The sequence below is a fragment of the Neophocaena asiaeorientalis genome, unplaced genomic scaffold (assembly GCF_003031525.2).
Source record: "Neophocaena asiaeorientalis asiaeorientalis breed wild unplaced genomic scaffold, Neophocaena_asiaeorientalis_V1.1 scaffold407, whole genome shotgun sequence".
In the NCBI taxonomy this organism is placed as follows: Eukaryota; Metazoa; Chordata; class Mammalia; order Artiodactyla; family Phocoenidae; genus Neophocaena; species Neophocaena asiaeorientalis.
In genome coordinates, this window is record NW_020174060.1 from 851,598 (window position 1) to 874,341 (window position 22,744).

General features: G+C 55.5%; 1 protein-coding gene across 1 annotated transcript in view; it reads right to left on the minus strand.

Annotated features, from left to right (window-relative positions):
• SMARCD3 (SWI/SNF related BAF chromatin remodeling complex subunit D3) overlaps positions 1-19,245 on the minus strand; it is a 32,662-nt gene extending 13,417 nt beyond the window's left edge. The window contains exons 1-2 of the mRNA XM_024754472.1: positions 19,174-19,245; positions 17,529-17,669 (exon numbers count right to left, since the gene is read on the minus strand). Of these exons, the coding sequence (XP_024610240.1) occupies positions 17,529-17,567 (39 nt within the window). The 5' untranslated portion in view covers positions 17,568-17,669; positions 19,174-19,245. The remainder of the gene's footprint in view (positions 1-17,528; positions 17,670-19,173) is intronic.
• Between the last annotated feature and the right edge of the window lie 3,499 nt (positions 19,246-22,744).

The following is a 22,744-nucleotide window of genomic DNA, read 5'->3' on the forward strand; positions in this document are numbered from 1 at the left end:
GAGAGAGAGAGAGAGAGAGAGAGAGAGAATGAAGTGAGACCACCTGGAGCTTTCAGGCTGAGGACTCCTGATTTCTGTCTGGTCCATCCCTAAACCCAGCCAGCCCCCACTTTCTCCTCTGGTCACTAAACCCCAGGGCATGCCAGGAGGCCCAGAGGCAGCTCTGATCCAGCCTACCTGCCTGGTTCAAGTCCCAGGCCCCCAGAGAGCCCTGGCTAGACCTCAGGGCCAGGCCCAGCCCCCAGGGCTGGGTGAAGGGGAGTCTGCACCTCAGGCCCACCTCCAGCGAGGGGCTTCCTCCAGCCAGCAGACAGGACATCCGCAGACAGGACGGCGCCGTTGTGGCACAGTCCTCGCCTCCTCCTGGCTACCCCCACTGCTCTTCTCAGGCCAGAGCAGCGCTGGTCACCTCCCTCCTTGTGTGAGAATGTTTCTGTGCCCAGGACATCCTCTGCTACTATCAAGGGGTTTGTCTGTCTCTGTGTCACTTCATCTTTCTGTGTCAGTTTTGCAAACACAAACAAGAGAGACAAATATGATAGAAAGAAGCAGAAAAAAAAAAAAGAAAAGTAGGATGCCAAAACCACCGTGTGACCTTGGGCAAGTCACTGTACCTCCGTGTCCCTCAGGGAGTGAAGCGCTGGGCCTCTGGGGCCCAGAGGGAAGGCCCATTTTGCATTCACAGCCAGTTTTCTCTCACTCCCCTCAGGGCCACCATTAATCAGGTGGTCCCACGTAGCAAAAAACGAGCCACACTAGCTTGGACCCCCTTCTGGTGAGGATGGGGTCTGTCTGAGGGGGGGTGTTTATATGGAATACTGATGGGTGCTATAACTGCCCCAGCTGGCTGCCACAGCCTAGGGGCTGGAACATAGGGTGGGGCTCCACCTGGAGGGGGGCGGCAGGTAGGTGTCCCACAGAACTATCCTTGCTCCCCACCCATCTTCCTCTGGACCAACACTGGCCTGTCTGGCTAGATTCAGGGCAAAAGCAAGAGGGATCTGAGGCCTCAGAATCCCCAGGACTCCAAGCAGAGGCGAGCCTCTTCCTCTCTTCTGACAGCGTACGTGCCTGCCTCACTCCACCGGCCTGGGGAGACCCACCCATCCCCATACACCCACTGTGGGGCTGCAGCCATCCCTCCTGCCCTGCTTGTGCCCCAGGGCTCCCAGATCCCAGCCATCCTCTTTCTTGGCAGACAGGAGCCCCATCCCAGTGCCTGCGATTCCTCTCCTCTTTCTCCCACAGCTCAGTGCTCCCTCCTGACCAGTGCCAGGGTAACCTCCTGGTGGTCAGCGCCCCTGTCCTCCTGCCAGGAAGCTTCTGAGGCCTCTGCTACTGCTCTGACCAGGTGGCCAGAGGGATTTCTGGGAACCACTGCATTCTGAGGTCTGGGATGTCACCTGAGTGAAGAAAACTGAATACGCAAAAAAGATTCATATACACACTACCAAATGTAAAACAGATAGCTAGTGGGAAGCAGCCACATAGCACAGGGAGATCAGCTCAAGCAGCCACATAGCACAGGGAGATCAGCTCGGTGCTTTGGGACCACCTAGAGGGGTGGGATAGGGAGTGTGGGAGGGAGGGAGACGCAAGAGGGAGGGGATATGGGGACATATGTATATGTACAGCTGATCCACTTTGTTACACAGCAGAAACTAACACAACAATGTACAGCAATTATTCTCCAATAACGATGTTTAAAAAAAAAAAGATTCATCTGCATTGCCTTAAAGATTTTCGGGGGGAATTAAGCCAAGTGGAAGTGGGAAGCAGAACGTACAGATGAAACATTCACGGAAGCCACACGCGGGCCTGGTCTCCCCATGTCTTAAACTTCATTAGGAGGCAAGGGCGAGCCCTGCTCACAGGGTCTGAAAGGGCACTTTCTACTCTGTCCCCTCCCCTCCTGACGCAGCGCTGCCTCTCTGCCCTGGCAGCCCCTGGGGGCGCCCGCCTTCCTGTCCCCGTGCCCTTGTTCCCACTGCATCAGGAGCCATGGAAAGCCCCAGACTCCCCTCAACTCCTGCACCCCCGGCTCCACAGGGCTCTGGGTGCCCCTCTTCCGCTGCCATCTCCCACCGAGCCCTTCCCTGTGTGGTCTGTCAGAAGGAGAATCTCCAATACACTTGGCTACTTCTGTGCACATCCCTTTTGCCTTCTTGTGATGTAGCTGGGCTCCCCGCTGAGTAACCCCCCCAAACCCTCCATGCGGGGGGCAGTGGTCTTCCCAGAGTCCCCACTGCCACTGGCCTCGAGGCAGGGTAGGGACCCTCCTTGCCCCTCACTGCTGCTTCCAGACCCCTGGCTTTGCATCTTACCCCCACGTACGTACGGCGCCTTCTTTTCTGGAGGCTTCTAGCTCCTGGCTCACAGTCACTCCTCTGTCACCCCCGACCTCTTCCCACTGCTCTCCTGGATCCTCACGGACAGCCCTTCCCATACCCCAGGGCTCTGGGTTCCTCGGCCGCCTCTCCTCCAGTGACCCTCTACCCTCCCTCAGTCACTCACGCCAGCGTCACCTCTTGGACCCTGTCATTCCAGGACCTGTGCCCCCCCAATCTCAGTCCTAAGCTCCCCACTCTCAGACCACCATCTCCTTTTTGTCCAGCCCTCTGACCCCCAAAGCCTGTGCGCCACTGGAACCACTGGTCTTTTTTTTTTTTGCGGTACGCGGGCCTCTCACCGCTGCGGCCTCTGCCGTTGCGGAGCACAGGCTCTGGACGCGCAGGTTCAGCGGCCATGGCTCACGGGCCCAGCCGCTCCGCGGCATGTGGGATCCTCCCGGACCGGGGCACAAACCCGTGTCCCCCTGCATCAGCAGGCGGACCCTCAACCACTGCACCACCAGGGAAGCCCTGGTCTGTCTCTTTGACCTGCACCCCTCATCACAACCACACCGCCCTGACATATACTCTTTTTCATTTTTAGTTATGGTAAAACATACATAACGTAAAATTTACCATTTTAACCTCCTTTGCATATACTCTTGACTCTCTTACTTAAGAGTTAAACTCGGCTTCACCAACTCCTCCCCTGCACCCCAGGACCTGAACGTGGCTGGAGAGACGCACCACCGCCCTAACCTGGTCTCACTGTCACTTCCAGAGCTTGGACTTCAACTGGCCTCATCCTGCCCTGCCGTCCCCCTCTTTCCCTAGACCATTCAGGTCCTTTCCCGCTCCCACTCCCTATGTGAGTTTTCCACATCTTCTCCCTCCTCCAACCTCCAACTCCTGCCCCCCTCACTCCCAGCTGATGCCCTTGCTTCCCACTTCCCTGAGAAAACAGAAGCTTCTGAAGAACTTCCAGAGTTCTCCACCTCCTGGCAACTCTCTCGCCTGGTTCCTACAGCTGAGTTATCAGTTATCTGTGCTCCGATCAAAAGCCAGCCATCCCCATGCATGTGAGCTCCTGTCCCCCCCAGCACACTTGAGGGCGTTGCTCCAGCAAATCTCCCCCACACCGTCACATCAACAGCTCAGCTCTCTCTATTGCATTGCTCCCATCAGCATGCTAAAGCACTGTCACCTTCCCTGTCTGAGAAACGCTCACATAACCTGCTTATCCCATTGGTTACTGCCCAGTTGCAATACAATTTCTCAAAAGAGTTGTCTACGTTTGCTGTCTCGGTTCTCCTCGAATTCCAGTCCCTCCAGGCGCACGTCTCATGGCCCCACTGAAAACACTGCCGTCTGGCCGCCGCCCATGATCCCACGTCGCCAAGTGCAGCCGTCAGTCCTCGGGCATCACCTTGCTTCTCCAGCCTCAGCATCCCACACAGTTGATCACTCTCTCCTCTTTTAAATACTCTTCTCCCTTCACTCGTAAGACACTGCCCTCTCCTGGTTTTCCTCCTGCCTCCTGGCTGCTCCTCCTCTGTCTCCTTGGCTGTCTGGACCTCTCTCCCTCTCAGGGTGGGGTGCCCCAGGGCCAGTCCTCGGTCCTCTTCACTGCTCTACAATCATTCTTTGGAGATTTTATCCATCCCCCAATCTCAGAGTTTTAAATGCCTTCTATATGTTGACAACTCCCATTTTCCTCCAGCCCATCTTCTCTCCCAATCCTTGGACTCATGTATCCAGTTGTCTGCTCACATACTGTCGATTCCACCTGGACCCTGAATAGATATGCCCACAATGAAACTCCTGCTCTCCCACCTCAAACCTGGCTCACTACCCACTCTCCTTCCAACCGCTCAGGCCTGTGACCTTGGCACCATCCTGGAATCCTGTCTTTTTCTCACATCCCACATCCAATCAGAAAGCAAGTCCTGTTGGCTCTGGATCCAGCATCCAACCCCTTCTCACTTCTCCACTGCTACCACCCTGGTCCAATCCATCAATAATGAACAGCTTTGCTTCCAACCTGGCCCCCGACCCTCTCTTCTCAACACGCAACCTGAACGGTCCCCTTTTAGGAAGGGGAGTCAGATGGCGTCACTTCTGCTCGAAACCTTCCCAAGCCCCCGCCCCCCATCTCATTGCCAGTGAGGGTCAGGTCGTGCAGGTCCCCGGACCCAGCCCCATGCCGCTCTCTGCTCCCTCTGTGTCCTCACCTGCTGCATCTCCGTCACTCTTCTCTCTGCTCCAGCCTTCAGGGCTTGGAGCCTGCTGTTCCCTCTGCCAGGAATGCTCTTCCTCCAGCTGACTGTCACCTCCCTGAAGTCTTTGTTCCCATGTCCCCTTCTCAGTGGGGCACTCTCCGTCCACCCTATTAGAAGTCACCACCTGCCCCTCCCCTGCCAGCTCTTTGTCTCTTTCATTCTGCTGGGTTTCCTTCCCGTCCTACACACCTTCCTCCATCCTTTATAACCTACTTACTTATCACGTTTAGCGTTCACTTCTCTCTCCCCCGTTAGAATGTAAGCGCCCCAAAGGCAGGGATCTTTATGCCTTGTTCATGGATAAATCCCAAGGAGAGACCCCAATACCTCAAAGGTATGGGTAAAGAGAACCCACTCCCAGTCTACTGAGGATTGCCAGCGTGCTTGCGAACGCTGGGTGATGTTACAATCCGGGCTCGTGTTTCATAGGATTGATAACAACATCATCTCAGATGTGGGAGTCTGCTGTCGAACAAGCGCTTTCACACACACCAACCTGTGTAACTGACAGAGACGCTGCCGGGTGGGGGCTGGGATCCCCCTCCTAAGGATAAGGAAGAGGAGGCTCTAAGGACCCGTGGGACCTGCCAGAAGTCACTGTGCTGTTACAGGCTGGGGCTGGGGCTGCAGAACGGGTCTCCCAACCTCAAGGTCCCTGCCTTCTCTCCTTCATCTCAGTCTGCCTCTCTGATGGCCCCTCACAGAGTGCCTGCCTGCTGGGGATAGACACACACACACACACACACACACACACACAAGCACGTGTGCCCTGCCACCTTCCCCAAACACCTGCTTTTTAAAGAAGGAAATCAATATCCCCAGAGGCCTGTGCATTTAAGCTGAATTACCCTCAATTATCTTTTAAAATACACTCCCCAAAATTCTCAAGCAGATTGTTTCAAACATGGGAATATAAATTCTAGAAAATTTGCCATCGAGGTGTCTAAAATAAATGTCAATGCGTTGGAGGAAGTTGCATCATCTCCTATGTAAGAATTACCTTTTAGCCGAACAAATGAAACCCAGTTAAACTCTGAACAAGCCCCTGGCTCCTCGCTCCTGTGGGCGGATCAGCGGGCCGTTCGCGGGCTTCTCCTGGCTGGACAGATGGACACACACGTGTGTGTCCGTGGAACTCCTGGGTAGGATCCACGCACACGGATTGCCACGCTGGCACGCCGCCCTGTCCTCCAGGAGCCACCGCAGGTACTTCCTTTGGGAACACATGGTTACCTGCTCACAGGCCACGGGCAGCCCCAGTGCCACCTCGTCCTGCCTTCCTGGCACCACGCGATGGCCACAGGTCTGGAGAACTCAGAGGGCCCGCCCTGGCCTAAGAAGGGTAGGAGAAATGATCCAAGCAAAAGGCAAAAGTCTCCGTCGATGCACAGAGAGTCCCAGGCTTCTTGTTGAGAGGAGAAGTCTGTGAGGGTTGCCTGTGATCAAGCATTTCATGGTCAAAGCCCGGCTCAGCCCACCCCCATGTCCCCACACAGCACACCCTGGAAGTCTCTGGGGCTCAAACAGCTGTGGTGACACAGGAGGCCTCGTGAAGACTCACCATGGAGCGGGAGGGGGAGGGAGACGGAGTGGGGTGGTCTCAGGCCCTGGACCTGCTTGGTGCACCACTCCTGGTTTCTGCAAGCCTTTGTAACAGGCCAGCTGGTGTCCCTCACCCCGACCTGTATAATGAACCCCTCCAGGTAGCCCGTCCGCCTGCCCTGACCCCGTGCCTCTTGCTCCCAGATCTGGGCACTTGCCTTGGCCACTGCAAGCCCGTCTGTCCTGGGCCAGGGCTGTGACAACGGGGCCTTACTGCCCTGCCCGTTGCTCCTGTTCTTCTGGGGTCCTGTCCTCCCCCAGGCCCTGAACCCACTGCCCTCCCTGGGTGAGGTCTCTGTAGGCTCCATGGTGTGACGGCTCTGAGCTTGGACTCAAGAACAGGGCTTCTCACCCCCGGCACTGTTGACATTTTGGGGCTGGATAATTCTTTTTTTTTTTTTTGGCTGTGCCGTGCGGCATATGGGATCTTAATTTCCCGACCAGGGATCGACCCCAAGTCCCCTGCATTGGAAGCACGGAGTCTTAGCCACTGGACCACCAGGGAAGTTCCGTGGATAATTCTTTATTGTGGGAGCTGTCTCGTGTATCGAATGATGCTAGGAATATCTCTAGCCTCTATCCAGTAAATTCTACCAGCACGTTCCTCTCCCCATCTCTTGGCATTGTCCTTTGTCCCTGGAGGGTGAAATTGCCCAGGGTTGAGAACCACTGCTCTAGAGTCAGACAGTCTTGGGATGTCATATCTGGCGCAGCCTCTGAGTGACCATAACCTTGCACAAGTCACTGTCAGCCTCATTTTCTGTGTCTACAAGACACAGAGCCCTTCACCTGACTCACAGGTGGATGTGAGGATTAAAGTGAGGTCGTATAAGGACTTCCCTGGCGGTCCAGTGGTTAAGACTCCGCGCTTCCACTGCAGAGGGCACGGGTTCGATCCCTGGTGGGGGAACTGAGATCCTGCATGCCACAAGGCGCGGCCAAAAAATTAAAAGAAAAAGAAGTCGTGTGTGTGCAGACTTCAGCACAGCGTCTGGCACAGAGTAAACACTTAATGAATCGTCTGCTATTACTAGCTTCCGCTGCTAAGCCTGCCAGACCCGGGGGTCGGCCGCCGCTGCTCTGCCTTACCTCTGGGTCCCGCCGCCCACCAACCCCCAGCTAGGGGCCTAGTGAATACGGGAGCCCTCAGAGCCCTTCACCTGCGGGCTGTCCCAAATGCCATGGAGGGTACCCGTGAGGGGTTGGCCAGGTGGTTATTCATAGTGGCCAATCATGGACGCTCAGGGAGCCAAAGGGGAGCCTGGGTTCTACCCAAACCACTGGAAGCTTCCCTGAGCAGAGAACGGCCATTAGTACCCAGCGTGGGTCTTACATGAGAAGCCCTTGTAGAAACTAGGCGAGGGGAGGGGCTGCAGGAAAGGAGGGGAGGGGCGACATCGAGAAGCCACCATGAGTAGTGAGTCAACTGGAGGGAAATCCAGGAAGAATTCATAAGGCCGCTCGCTGGGCCCAGGGAAGCCGAGGTTTGGGAGCTGTCGATCGAGGCGCCTGAAGGAAAAGCAGGGCCTCCTCCCCGCGCCCGCCCCCTCCTGCGTGGCTGTCTTGTACGAAGTGCTGCTGGTTCACACAGCGGACACAGTCACAGCCCTTGGGACTCTGAGTCTGAGGACCGAATGGGGACTGACGGGGCTCAGGGTCTGGACGGGGTGGGAGGCTGAGCAGCTCACATCAGCTCCTGCCCCGGGATGGCCACAGCCGCGGCCCGAGGTGGAAGAGTAGAGGACCAGCGTGCCCCCCGCCAGAGCTCCGGGCTTCCTTGTGGGAAAGCGAGGCCAACGCCCCTGACGGCTACCTCCTCCGAGGGGCTGTGGGTCGGTGGGGGGGCCGTGATGGCGGTGGAGCAGTCAGCAGGGTGACAGTGGGATCGGTGAGTCTCCGGGAACTGCGCCCAAACCGTGACGGAGGCGGCGGGGCGCCAGGGCGCACTGCCTGCCTGCGTATCTGTGGGAACAGAGGTGCTGGAGGCCTCCCTCCAGCTCCACGTGTTTCCACGTGCGGAAAGCTACAGCCAGGTGTGGAGCTGGTGTCCCGGCAGCCAGGGGGCCCAAGGGAGTCTGCGGTGGCAGCAAGTCATATTTTGTCCCTCGGGGCCTTGGCTCTTCCTGTGGTGGGTGTGACCCGGGGTCACCTCCTGGAGGTTCCGGCCACCTAGAGCGCAGTCTTCTCCCTCCTCATAAGACGTGACTCCAAATTCTGAAGGCAGCTCTCAAAGTCCCTCTGTCATGGGAGAACAGTGTGTTCCCTCCAGCCCCCATCATCCCCAATTCATTTGTTGGAGTCCTAACCCCCAGTACCTCAGAATGCGATCTTATTCAGAGGGTCTTTAAGGAGGTAATCAAGTTAAAATGAGGTGGGTCCCTAGGGTGACCCCAATCCAATATGACTGGTGTCATAAAACTGGGGAAGTTAGGACAGAGACAGACACACACGACCGGAAGACAATGTGAGGAGACAGAGGCAGAAGACAGCCGTCTATAAGCCACAGAGGGAGGCCTGGAGCACAGCCTTCCCGCACAGCCCTCAGAGGGAGCCAACCCTGCCCACACCTTGATCTCCGGCTTCAGCCTCTGGAATTGTGAGAAAATACATTTCCACTGTTAAAGCCGCCCAGCCTGGCACTTGGTTACAGCAGGTCTAGAGAACTAATCCTCCCCCAGCACTGTTCCTCACTATTCCTTGCTGGTCCATACCCCACCCGGTCCCTCCCCTCACATCCTCTGGTTTGCCTGAAGCCACAGAGCGCAGGGCACTCAGAACAATGGACTTAAATAAACAAGGTCCTACTGGATAGTCAGGGAACTATATTCAATAACCTGTGATAAGTCATAATGGGAAAGAATATGAAAAAGATGGGAATTCCCTGGTGGCCCAGTGGTTAGGACTCTGCACTTTCACCGTTGAGGGCCCGGGTTCAATCCCTGGTCGGAGAATTAAGATCCCACAAGCTGTGTGGTGTGGCAAAAAAAAAAAGAGTATATATATATATATATATATATATATGAAAAAGAATGTGTATATATGTATAACTGAATCACTTTGCTGGACAGCAGAAATTAACACAACATTGTAAATCAACTATATGCCAATAAAACAAACAAACAAACAAAACAACGATGTGCTCATGAGCACAACACAGGGCAGAATCTGGGGCCAGAAGACCTGAGCTTGAGTCTTTATTCCACCACCCACTGACAGGAGGACAAAAGTGCCAACCTCCCTGAGCCTCCGTCTCTTCACCTCTAAAATGGGTATAGCATCATCGCACCTCTCTCACTGCGTTATTGAGAGTAGCAAAATAGACACGAGAGGGCATATGTGAAATTCGTCTTTAAGTCATAGAGGGCTGAATGAAGTCCTCACTGTTACTAATGTATTACTCTTTGGTAAGCACCCATCCCACTTTGGACTTGTACTGAACTTCCTGTCAATTAAAAACGTGATTCTCTTTCTACTTTGTGCCAAAACATGTCTCTCCATCCCATACTTGTAAAGTTGCCTTTTTTTGGACTCAAGAATATTCCTCTTGTAAGAATTAACCTGTTATTCCAGCTTGAGAGCTTTTGGATCTCAATTCCCTTATCCAACATATCTACCATCCTTTCCAGCCGTGCATCATTCATAAATCCAGTGAGCGTGACCTTCTCTCCTCATCCAAGTCTTTACTGAACGTATTGAAAAAGGCACCAGGACACAGCCCTCTCTCCAAATGATCTGCACCCTTTGCAATTAGTCTTCAGTTGGCAGCAATTTTACTCAATCACGGTAATACCCAGTGACGTGCTGCAGTGTCATGGTGGTAGTTTAAAAGCAGCTACGGTAGGAGTATTTATACCACAGACGTTAGCAAATGATACGAATCGTAGTTCATCTCCCCCTTCCCACCCTGTCAAGAGCCACTTGTTAAGTACTCAGCAGCACGGCACTGCACTGAGGCCACTTGTATGTGTCACACTCAAGACACTGGGAGAGACTTTGTCAAACGCCTCCAAATTAACACATATATCTTTATGGAGCTTAATTGCCTACAAAGCAGTTCAATATTCATGATTTAATTTGGTTCTTTCAACATCCCAGGAAGTGAAAGGGCTGGAGGTTATTAGTATACCCATTTTAAAGATGGGGAACACGAGGTTAATGACGGACTCGGGGCCAGACCCCCAACTAGCGTCAAAGGGGCTCAAACTCCCATGTTCTGATCTCAAGGCCAGCGTTCTTCTCCGCTCACCCTCTGACTGCTCTCACGCTGGTTGTCAAAAGTACCCTGAATTCCCTCAGCAGCCACTGCTCTGGGGTCACAACATGGACAAGTTGAGAGGGAGAACCTCCAAAAGCCTTGGCCCTTCTCATTAGCAGCAAACCCCTGAGGACTGACGAGTGATGCTTCTCTACTTCGCAGAGGGTCCTCAGGTGTTTGACAAGACTCTGCATTTCGTTTATAATTCATTGACGGCAGGAGGCCACCCAAAGTGACAGCGACTCTTCACACAGTGTGTCTCAACTGGGGCCCACTGGGAAACACTGATTTGGGGTTCAGGGCCTGAAGGCTAGAAGAGATGACGGGTGACAGGTCATGGGGTAAGGAAAGCTCACGGTGGATGCTGCAAACTGGGAAAGCCAGACAGGTTTCGCTTAGCCCACAGTGCGTTTTAAACACTTTGAAAAATCTTAAAAATGGAAAGATTTCATATAAAAAGCCAGATTCCCAGAATCTCTTAAAACGCTGGAAATCTGGCAACACAGATGGAGTTGAGGGGCTGTCTGTTTCTGAAGGGGTGCGAGCTCTGCAATCCACCGCACCCCCATTCCCTATTTAGGGGTTGAATCTCTCACGCCCCTAGGGACCCAGCAATTAACGGGAAGAAATGGTGTGGGCCTCCTGCACAACGACAACTAGCCTTTGACCTGGGCCCCAGAGCTGGGGTGAACAGGGGCTGCTGGTCCGTATAGAGGCCTGGCTGCTTTGCCCTTTGAGGGCCAAGGTTTGGGTCATGGCACCTCAGAAGATGCGGTGGACAGACCCCAGCTGGGACTCTTCTGGGAAGCTGCTTTGCCTCTCTGCACCTCAGTTTCTCATCTTAAAAGTGGTGACAATAATTAAGTCACTGAACGTATTGAAAAAGTGTCTTCACACTCACAGTGTTGTGAGGACAAATCAGTTAAACCGTGTAAAAGTCTTAAAACCGCAGTGAGCCCTCGGTCAACACCGGCCGCGAGTATACTGACCCCAGCCTGCTTCCCTTCCCTTCCCCTTCCTGAAGTCGCTGCTGTGGCGTCTTGGGTGCTGCGGAGGACGTGAGGGCTGCTGGGGGGCAGTCCTGACAGATGGGGTGTCGACCACCCAGCGGGCATATTTTCGACAGGGTTTCTAAGACTGGATTTCCTCCTGAAGGAAGAGGCCTGGGTAAAATGGGGCAAGGGGTGGTAAAGTCGGGGCTCAGAGCGGAAACTGAGGCAATAAAAGCAAAAGCACGATGATGCGTCCCGCTGGTGGGGGAGGGGTGGAGTGGGATTTACGGAAGCTGGAGCTCAGCTTCCCCTCCCTCTACTCAGGCCCTGCCCACACCAGCAGGACCCTCCCCCCCACTCCTGCAGCACCTCCCCCGAGCCCACCCACCTGGGCCCCCGCTGTTGATTCAGCTGCTGGGACCCGAAGGAGTCTGTTCACAGCCCAGGAGAGACCGGGGACCACAGGGCTCTCTCTGGCTCACTTTTTTTTTTTCTTTTTTTCTCCAGCTAAAAACGTCATTAAAGGCCGAGAAGGCAGGCCTCGCAAACACACCGATTGCATCAGGCTGGACAGCGAGTTGCTGTCTGGAAAGATGGCGAACGCTCTCAGGGTAACTCTGCATCTGAGCTCTCAGAGCCAGGATCAGAGACAACCTTCTCACTGGTGGGCGGAAAGCCCGGGGCTTCTCGCTGACTCTAGCCTTTAGGAGGCAACGGTGTCAGTGAGGACAGCGGGCTGGGCTGGAAACCAGGGAGACACCGGTCGGTCACCAGAGCCAGTGCTCTGGGGTCTACAGCTGACACCTGGAGCCAGGACAGCGCCCAGCATCACATTTTACCCCAGCGGCGACGAGGGGCGCCCCCCGCATCCATGGCGTGCGGGCCTTGTGCAGAGTGCTTGGTACTCAGCTTCCCCCGGAGCCTTTATAGGCAAGGGATTAAGTCCTGTCCTACAAGGAGACACTGAGACCCAGGGGGCTAAGTGTCTCTGCCCAAGTCTGCCTAGCAGGTAAAGGGCACAGCTCAGCCTCTAAGGAGGCCTGGGGGCTCTGAAGCCTATCTAGACAGCCCTGCCACCGTCCAGCTCTCCCAGTGGGCGCCAAGGTCTGAGCAGCCGGCACAGGCCCCCAGGTAAGGCACATCTGAAGACGCCAGAGCTGGATGTTCCCGAGAGCAGACGCAGGGCGTGTGGGAGTCCGGAGGCGGGCAAATGTCGTGGAAGCAGAAAGGGGTTCATTCTCTGTAACTCCAAGGGCCAAGACCGAGGTCACAGGGAGGAAGAACCTCCCTCACCACAAGAACAACTGAAGAGGGGACGGGCTTCCCTGATCATGGTGAACAGGTCCTATCGGAGAGGGACTGCCGGGGCGTGGGCCAAGAGCACCTGCACAGAGCAGCTCAGGTGTCAGCAGGCCAAGGTGGGCACGCAAGAATGGCCCACCCTTGGGTCGTCGGGGTGTAGAGAGGGCGGGGCCAGCGGTACAGAGGGATCTCAGGCTCCTTTTAGCATCAGCTGTCAGGGCCACCTCCTCTCCCCCCACTGCCTCATTCATCCGCTCATTCATTCAAGAAACAGGGAGTTCCCTGGCGGTCCAGTGGTGAGGACTCCGCGCTTTCACTGCCACGGCCTGGGTTCAACCCCTGGTTGAACCAAGGTTCCCCAAGCCGCACGGCCAAAAAAATACATATATATTTTTTTCGGCACTGTGTTGAACAAGACAAATGCAGTCTGTGCCTTTACGGAGCACGTCCATGAAATATTGAAATTTTTGGTATATGCTACAAGACAAAAGAAGGTGGAACTTTACAGCCTGGAGTGGGAGGAAGTGTCCCTGGAAGAAGTGGTATATAAGTCAAGACTTGAATGATGCACGTACTTAGGCAGGTGAAGGGAGCTGGAAGGGTGTTGCAGGCAAAGGGAACAGCATATGTGAAGCCCTCAAGGAAACGGAAGACGCGATGGATCAGGTCTGCGTTACAAGAAGCCCATTTGGCTACTCTGATGGGTTGGGGCTGGGGGGAGGGGGCCAGACCCTGTGCGGGGCACCAGTTGTCATCCAGGCAGAAGACAACAGCAGCATGGACAGCATGGTGACGTGGGGAATAAGAAGTGGATGGAAGTGAGATGTGTCTAGGAAATAAACTCAAATAAAACGATTGTCCCGATGGAGAGAGAAGGAAGGGGTAGGGTCAAAGGTCACTCCCAAGTCTGAACTTGAGCTTTGATGTCACTGTCCAGCAACGTGGATGCCCCCCCCACCTTGCTCTCTCGTCATCGTGTGTTCACGAGGAGGCTTCTAATCTATTCTTCAGGAGTCAAGGCTCTGGAATAATCCTCTACCACCTCGCCCCACCTCTCTTCCCTTTGGGAGGGGCTGTCTAATGAGGTGGCGAGGGTCTGACACCTTCTGGACAAGTTCCTCTCCTGCGTCAGGGGGGAGGGGAAGTCACGGCTGTCCCCCGTGGCCTGCCTTCCTCTTTAGGGGGGTCTGCTGACAGGAGGCTGCCCATCTCCTCCTGTTAACCTGCGTCAGGTAAGCAAACCCAAGGTTAGGGTGTCAGGTCCACCTTCTACACCTGGGCTTCAGGTTCAGGCTTCTTTCTTCAGTCCAGCTTTCCCTGCCATAAAGTTGATAAATGCCTGCCATCTGTGTCTAGTTCTCAGTGGGTTCAGGACCTGGGGGTAAGGGGTGTGACTGGTCCCTCCCTGTACCCAAGCTCACCTGTTGGGCACACGTGCTGATCAAGGTCTTTATTTTCCTATGAGGAGAGTCCCCTTACCCCAAGAATGTATTGGTAACTCTGTACTTGATTCCCAACTTTAAATAAACTTGCCTGCTGCCTGATATTCATTGGAAACTTTGTTGTAAATGTTAACAGGCAATGCATTCTTCTAGCTGTTCTAAATTTTATCTTTGGATCCAGCACGGTCAGCAGTATTTGCACAGCCCTGTGATGTTCTGTCAGCCCTGGGCTTAGCCCGAGGAAACTGCTGTGGAATTGTTGAGGATATCGCTTAACTTGTCACACAGAATCCCCTGCATGTCATCACACAGGAGACACTTCTAGGGGTCTCATGGCCAGAAATCACAGTCATTCGGGGCAAATGGTTTGACTTTTGTCCCAGTGTAACCCCTCATGTGTCCCCGCTGTGGGAGGGGGCTCCGGGCCTCGTGGTTTGCGTGTGGTCTGCTCACCTCATCCTTGGCTACAACATCCTTTCCTTAGCCTGCGCTCCTCTGTCCTGATTTCCTCACTATGTGTGTCTTTGCAAACTACCTCAAGCTCTTTTGGAACGAGGCGAGTACATCTTCCTGCATCTTTTCTCCCCCGCCCCCCTCACAGCATACTGTTCCTCACCCCAGGCCCCAGAATGTTCTTCAGTCTGGAAAGAAGGTTGACATGGGAGATGATCCAAGTGTGTAAATTCCAGTAAAGGCATGAGTGGCCACATGCTCATGAGACAGTTTCTCAAATTTCCTGGAAGTGAGTTTGGGGCACAGAGGAATGGGTTTCACAGCTTAGGAAGCAGATCGAGAGGTGGGCCAGGCTGAGGTGTGCTATGGGGGCCCAAATACTCCCCCGTAGGGTCCCTACGAGTTACCGAGGGTCTGCATATCCCAAAGAGCCACAGCCCCGCCCCCAAAGCCTCCCTCAGCTGAATGCTCCCCATGGACCCTCTGGAGCAGCGATTCAAGAGGGCTCAAAGTCCAACCAAAGAGGAGAGCCATTTGTTCATCCTGCGTGTCTGCGGCTCTGCGTCCTCTGGTGACACCTCCCCCTGGTGCCACCCCAGCTCGTTACCTCTGCCACTTAACGCTCACTAACAACGAGCTCTCACTTGCAATCACACCGCAGGCAAACAGGGCGAAGACAGCCTCCAGCTGCTGCACGCCTGGCCCATGCCGCCCGCCCGTGCTGTCTAGACGCTAGCACGGGGACTGTGAGCATCCAAATGACAGCACGTGCCCAAGCCACCGGGCGTCAAAGTCGGCTCCCCGCCTGCGACCCATGCGCGGAATGAAGGCCAAGTTTACGTCAACGTGACTCCAAAAGAAAATGCCAGAAACTTCCCCCAGCACCTCACCCCTCACCACCTTCATCACATGGGGAGGTCGGGGCTCCTGAGTCCCCAGGAATCCTAGACTGAACCTCGTGATTGGGGCCACTTGGGGACCAGGTGTCACTACGATGTACTCACTGCTCCCAGAGCCTCCCAACCCCCCAGTCTTCTCAAGCCTCCCCTCCCCCACCGCCCATCCCTTCAGGTAGATCATCCCCCTTGGGCAAGGATGGAAACAGCCCAGGGTACCCACCTACTGCTGCTGGGGAGCCCCTGAGGGCTTATCTCAGTGCACCCCAAATCAGCTGCAATTTACAAGGATTCACTACGTAAGGGCCTGGCTCTGCTGTACCTCCCAGGGGCCCGAGCTGCCTCCCCACCAACCAGCCCCCCCACTCGACCTGGCCTCCACCTTCAGACACCCCAGAACTTTAGAGCTGCCCGGGAAGAATGTATCTAGTATACTAGCTCACACCTTTTCCCTAGGAGTCTGCATTTAAAAACCAACCCCACGAGCTAAGGAACACTTTTGCACTTAACCTAGGGCAGTGGTTAGGTTGTGGGCCAGTGGATCGGACCTTCGTCTGGGGGCCCTGATGAACTGCACGTGTGTCCGTGGTGCCCAGCACCCGGTTATGGTCTCTCTGCCATCCAGTGCTTTTCCAGCTCTGGGCCAGCCAGGCTCCCCCTGCAGCCAGTGCCCTGCACCATTCCGCCCTGGGCCAACCGGCCAGAGGGGTGCGGGGTAGAGAGGCGGCAGGGCTGCCCTGGCCTTCAGAGCGGCCCAGGCAGGAAAGCAAGTTCCTCTGCCCCTTCTCAGGGAGGAGAAGCTGAGAAAAGCACTCTCATCCAGCCCACCCCCTGCCCCCGAGTCACCAGCCTACCCCACCTTCCTGTTCTCTGAAAGCCAACTTCAAATTGCCCCTACGAAGGGCTTTCCTGACGTCTCCCTTGTCAGAGCCCGGAGGCCTGAGTCATCCACTCTGGCACTTCCTGTGGGGTGGCCAAGTCTGCTCCCCATCCTGGACTGCCGGCCTGAGGGCGGGGACTGGGTCCCTCATACCTCCAGGGCCCTGAGAGCACCCCATATGTTGCCAGGTGACTCCCACCGCTGAGGTGGCCAAAGTGACGGGTGGGGCTGGACAGGCAGAGCTCAGACCAGACTGCAGGCTTCAGACCCAGCTCCAACCCCTCCCTCCCCACAGATGGATGGGGCTCTGGGGCAGGTGGCCTTTCACGTGGGGACTCAGCACTTCCTCCTGGACCAGGGGCACCCACCGTGGGACTAGCTAGGCTGTCCTCCTCTCACGCTGCCCAGAGGCGGCTCAGGAGGGTCCAACTGACGTGCAATAGGCCTGAGAGTGCCTCTGAGCCAGTGCAGGGCTGGCTGCCCCGGAGGCCCTGAATCGGGATGCCACCAGCACCCCTCCTGACCCGAACAAAGCCCTGCCTGTGGCCTGGAAGGCTTTCAGGTGTTCGCCGCACATGTTTGGGGGTAGGTTTCTGGAGCCCAAGTTGTGCCAGGGCTCAGCAGGTTCCTGTTCCTCCCGACTGGCAGAAAGCATGTGTGCACACGTGTGTGGGGGTGTTGGGCCCATGGGTGCACTCACTCACACATGAGGGCAAGGAGGTGTGTCTGGGGGTCCGGGGTTGGGGAGGAAGTGGAACAAGCCAGAGCACTAGACCATTTTCACAGGAACCAAAACCTTGGCTTCAGGCTCACCCGTCCCTGTCTGCAATGGCTTTGAGAGGCAGGGCCCAGGGACGGCGGGAGGTAAGGGCGCCCTAAGCAAGAGGGAAGGCGACGGTGGTGGCGGTAGCCGGCAGCAGGGTCTGGGCAGAGGCTCCAGCTGTCACAGGGGATGAGAAGAGGCACCGCCACGGGTCCAGACGGGGGCAGAAGTGCCAAGAGGGGGCCATGGAGTGTGACCAGAGGCTGAGAGCCACCAGCTCTTAGTGGAGCCCCAGGGCTCCTGCTGCTGGGCTGGTGGGGGAAACAGCGCCTACCTGTGCCACGGCGGGTGGGTGCTGAAGGCCTGGAGTCATAGGTGGCTGCGTCCTGCAGTGGGGGAGTCATCCAGTGCCCCCTCGGTGCCCGGGCCCAGAGCCTACCGTGCCTGCAGCACCAAGGGCCATTCTGAGGAGGATCTGAAAGGAGAGGGCAATGGGAGGGGCGGGCCAGACCCCAAGCCCTAGAGGCAGACTCACAATGGGCCTGAGGGTGCTGAGGGGCCTGTTGCATGGACCCACTCCCTGGCACGGTCTGAGGAAGGCAGGAGGTGTGCAGGAAGGGACGAGGGGGCAGGCGAGGGCCAGCCCGGCTGGGTGGCACTTGGAGGAGTGTGGGGTGGGAGCAGTGTGAGCGCAGGAAGCCGTCAGAGGTGGGTCCTGCAGGACAGAGTCAGATGGACGAGAGCAGAGGATCCAGGCAGAGCTCAGGCCCTGGCAGGGCATGCAAACCTGGGGGCCTTGGCAATAGCTGGAGGAGGACCACCAGCCAGCTTGGGACCTGGACGACTTCTGGAGCTCAGGGACATCCCAAGGGAGTCTAGGGGTGGCCGGCAGGTAGAGCCGACCTGCTCTGTACTCTGCTCAGCCCACGTGGAACCCTCCCTGTGTGCACAGCCTGGTTTCACCCCCATGCAAGAGCAGGACGACTGTGGGCTGGGGTCAGAACCCAACTTGTGAGCTGGAGCCCCTGGGCAGATGGTGGGGAGGCAGCGCTGTACCTACGGGGGCGGGGCTTGAGAGCAGTTCAGGGTCACGTGTAGTTGGTGTTGGCCAGAGCGCCACTGTGAGAAGGTGAGGAGGAAGGGGAGGCAAGGAGAGGAGGAAGATGCCAGCAGGGGAGATGTTAGCAGCCCAGGGCTGGGAGGACGTGCCCTGCAGGAAGGTGGGAGACAGAGGGACAATCTGAAGGGAGCGAGGTGTCCAGGCAAGAGGATGCCAAGTGGAGACAGGGCAGGTGCCAGGCGGTGGGGAGGAGGGGAGGGGAAGGAGGGGAGGTGCCAGGCAGGGGGGAGGTGCCAGACACAAGGGAGGAAGGGAGGTGCGAGGCAGAGGGGAGGAGGGCAGATACCAAGCAGCGGGGGAGGAGGGGAGGGAGAGGATGCCAGTCAGAGGGATGGGAAAGTGCTAGGCAGTGAGGAGGTGACAGGCGTGGGGAGGAGGGCAAATGCAGGGGAGGGAGGAGGGGAAGGTACCAGGTAGGGGGAGGAGGCAGAGATGCCAGGCAGTGGGGAGGAAGGGGAGAACCAGAGAGGAGGCGGGATGGGAGTTCGCCAGGCAGGGAAGAGGGGCAAGAAAGGGAGTGGGGGGAGGTGAGAGTCAGTAGTGGGGCGGGGGGAGATCAGGAAAGGAGAAGGGGAGGAAGAAGCCAGGCAGGGCGAAGGGGGTGCCAGGTAAGGGGAAGGTGCCAGGAAGGGGAGGAGGGGGTAGATGCCAGACGGGGTGGGGGGAGGGACGCCAGGCAGACGGGAGGAGAGGAGATACCAGGCAGGGGGGCGGAGGGATGCCAGGCAAGGGAAGGAGGGGTGATGCCAACAGAAGCAAGACGGGTACTGCCAAGCAGGGAAGGCCGGGCTGCCGGCGCGGCGCGGCGGCGCGGCGTCTCCTCCAAGGGCCTGGGGACCGCGCGGCGCGGGTCGCTCACCTGCTCCCCCGGGACCCTGGCCCGGAGCGCGGCTGCTCGCTCCCAGCTCGGCGCTCGGCTCGGCCCCGGCGCCTGCGCCGCCGCAGCCGTGAGCGGGGGAGGCGCAGGGAGCGTCTGCAAAGAGCGAGGAGCTTAATAATGAGTTAGGGATCAGAGCAGGCAGCGTCGCCCCATCCATCCGAATATGTGATCGCCAGGCTAGGAGCACCGCGGCGCGCCCTTGCCGGGCCCATTGTGATCTGCAGTCTGTGCACAGATGTGCCTTCGGGTCTGTGGATGCACCTACGCGCCCGTGGATTCACATAGACCGTCAGAGCGTCTGATGTGACCGCAGGCGTTACCTACTCTAGGACCATACACACGCACACACAAACACACACACACACACCCTGTGGGGTGGGGAGGGGGCTTCGGTTCCACTCCAGGTTCAGGGACAGGCTCTGACCCATGCCCCCCACCCCATTATGCACTTGACACTCATGGTCTAATCTGGGTTCCTCCCAGCTTTACTCCTGTCTCTGCAGGGACTCTGGCGGCCAAGAGAAGCCCTTTCTGGACGTCCAGCTAGATAGGCCGCTCTGGTCGCCCCACGGGCTCTCTGTCTCTGTGAATCTGAGTACTCTGAATACCTCATATGAATGATATCATACAGTATTTGCCCTTATGTTACTGGCTGATTTCACTTAGTATAAAGTCCTCAAGGTTTATCCATGCTGTAGCATGGGTCAGAATTTCTTTCCTTCTAAGGCTGAATACGATTCTGTTGCCTGCAACAGAGAAAGACAAACATCATATGATAATCACTTATATGTGGAATCTAAAAAAATGGTACAAATGAACTTAGTTACAAAACAGAAAGAGACTCACAGACAGAAAACAAACACGGTTACCAAACGGGAGGGGGGAGGGATAAATTAGGAGTTTGGGATTAACACATACACACAGCTATAAACAAAACTCAGTCATTCGTGAGTGAGACCTGGGGTTGTTCACTGTACTGCTTGAACAGCAAGAATTTGGAAACGTCTGAAGGTTCATCAACAGGTGACATAGTAAACAAATCACGTGACCAGTGTAAACAGGTGACAAGATAAATACACCGCTCAATGAATCTATCAAAGAGCAGGGAGAGAATTCCCTGGCGGTCCAGTGGTTAGGATTCTGGGCTTTCATTGCTGAAGGGCCCGGGTTCGATCTCTGGTGGGGGAACTAAGATCCTACAGGCTGTGCAGTGTGGACAAAAACAAAAGACAAAACAAAACAAGGCAAAAAGACCAGTAGGGAAACCCTCTATGTGCTGATAGAGAAGGATAGAGACGGATCTCAAAGATGAGACAAGAGAATAAAAGGGAAATGTGCAGAACACTGTGTAAAGCGTGCTGGTGTGTGTGTGTGTAAGTGCACGAACACACACACACAGGCCTCTGGACAGATACAGGAGAAACTGGTCACAGCAGCTGCCTCTGGTGAGGGGCTGGAGGACAGAGGTGGAGGGACCTTTACTTTCCACTGTGTTTTCTTTTGTAGCTTTTGAATTTAGAATACTTTACCCATTCAAACAATACGTAGAAGTTTACAAAAATCGTTTATATCATCTTTTAGACTTTCAATATTTTCTGAGCACCCACTATGTAAAATCAGACCACAAACCCATGAGCCCACACGGGACACTTTGTCTGTTCGTCTCCCTCAGGCATTCTGCACTTCCTCCTGGAGCTGGTATTACTGTGGGCCTGGCCCTGTACTAGGCTCTGTGGGGCAGGGATATGAGACGCCGCTGGACCAGGTGGGGGATTAATATAGGTAAATAGCTCACTACACCAGGTAGAAGGAAGGAGTCCAGTCACAGAGGCCAGCCCCAATGCTGGGCGGGGGGTACGGCAAGTAGAACGGAGGGTGCCAGGGACTGTGGGGAAGCAGGAATGGGGAGTGAGTGTTAATGGGGACAGAATTTGTGTTGCTAGATGAAAACAGTTCTGTGGATGGATGGTGGTGATTAACGATGTGATCGTAGTTAACGCCACAGAACTGTACACTTAAAACCTGGTTAAGACGGTAAATTTTCTTTTATTTGTATTTTACCACAATTAAAAAAATTTTTTAATGCTACTAGAAAGTAAGAAAGATGTGAGATTTCCCTGGTGGTCCAGTGGTTAAGACTCCACGCTTCCATTGCAGAGGGGCACGGGTTCAAGCCCTGGTCAGGGAACTAAGATCCCACATGCCGCGTGCCCCACCCCCCGCCAAAAAAAAGTAAGAAAGACGTGTTTCCTCACCCTCACCACGTGTCCAGCATTATATCAGGTGTTTGTTCTTGCCAACAGCCCTGCAGGACGGACATTATTATTTGCATTTACAGAAGATAAAACACGAAGTTCTGGGAGGTCAAGTGACACGTCCGAGGCCATGTAACTCACACGTGGCAGAGCTGGGGTTCAAATCCATGACCGTTGGGCTTCTTCCCATGCCCCCTGCAGGCAACTCTGGGGAAGAGGGTGGGGAGTTCGTTCATGGAAGAGGCAGCCTTGGTGCTGAGTCTTTTTTTTTTTAACATCTTTATTGGAGTATAATTGCTTTACAATGGTGTGTTAGTTTCTGCTTTATAACAAAGTGAATCAGCTATACGTATAGTATACATATAACCCCATATCCCCTCTCTCTTGCATTTCCCTCCCACCTTCCCTATCCCACCCCTCTAGGTGGTCACAAAGCACAGAGCTGATCTCCCTGTGCTATGCGGCTGCTTCCCACTAGCTATGTATTTTACGTTTGGTAGTGTATATATGTCCATGCTGCCCTCTCACCTCGTCCCAGCTTACCCTCCCCACCCCGCCGGGTCCTCAAGTCCATTCTCTACATCTGCATCTTTATTATCAGCCCTAAAAAGACACGAAATTGAGTTATTTGTAGTGAGGTGGATGGACCTAGAGTCTGTCATACAGAGTGAAGTAAGTCAGAAAGAGAAAAACAAATACCGTATATGCTAACACATATATATGGAATCTAAGAAAAATGGTTCTGATGGAGCTGAGTCTTGAGGAGCCGGGCACCGGCCTGGTGAACTGAAGGGGCAGGTGAAGGAGGCTGCCCGGTGCGGGGGTCCGGGGTGCTCGCCCAGGAGTCTGTGCTTTGTCCCAGGCTGGTGGGCACCAGTAAGGGGCTGCTGTACCTTCTGGAGTTCTGGGCTTTCCTTGGGGTTTTCAGGACTCGTCAGCCCCCTCCCTGCTTCATTGTACCCCAAACATACCCACAGACCAGGACAGGGAAGGTACAAAGATTCCAGAAAATGCTCTAAGAGGTAATCAGATTTTTTCTGATTTAGTGCTTTACTTTTCTTTTTTTTTTTTTTGGTACGCGGGCCTCTCACTGTTGCGGCCTCTCCCGTTGCGGAGCACAGGCTCCAGACGCGCAGGCTCAGCGGCCATGGCTCACGGGCCCAGATGCTCCGCGGCATGTGGGATCTTCCCGGACCGGGGCACGAACCCGCGTCCCCTGCATCGGCAGGCAGGCTCTCAACCACTGCGCCACCAGGGAAGCCCAGTGCTTTTCTCTTCTTAAAGAGTCCTCCCTC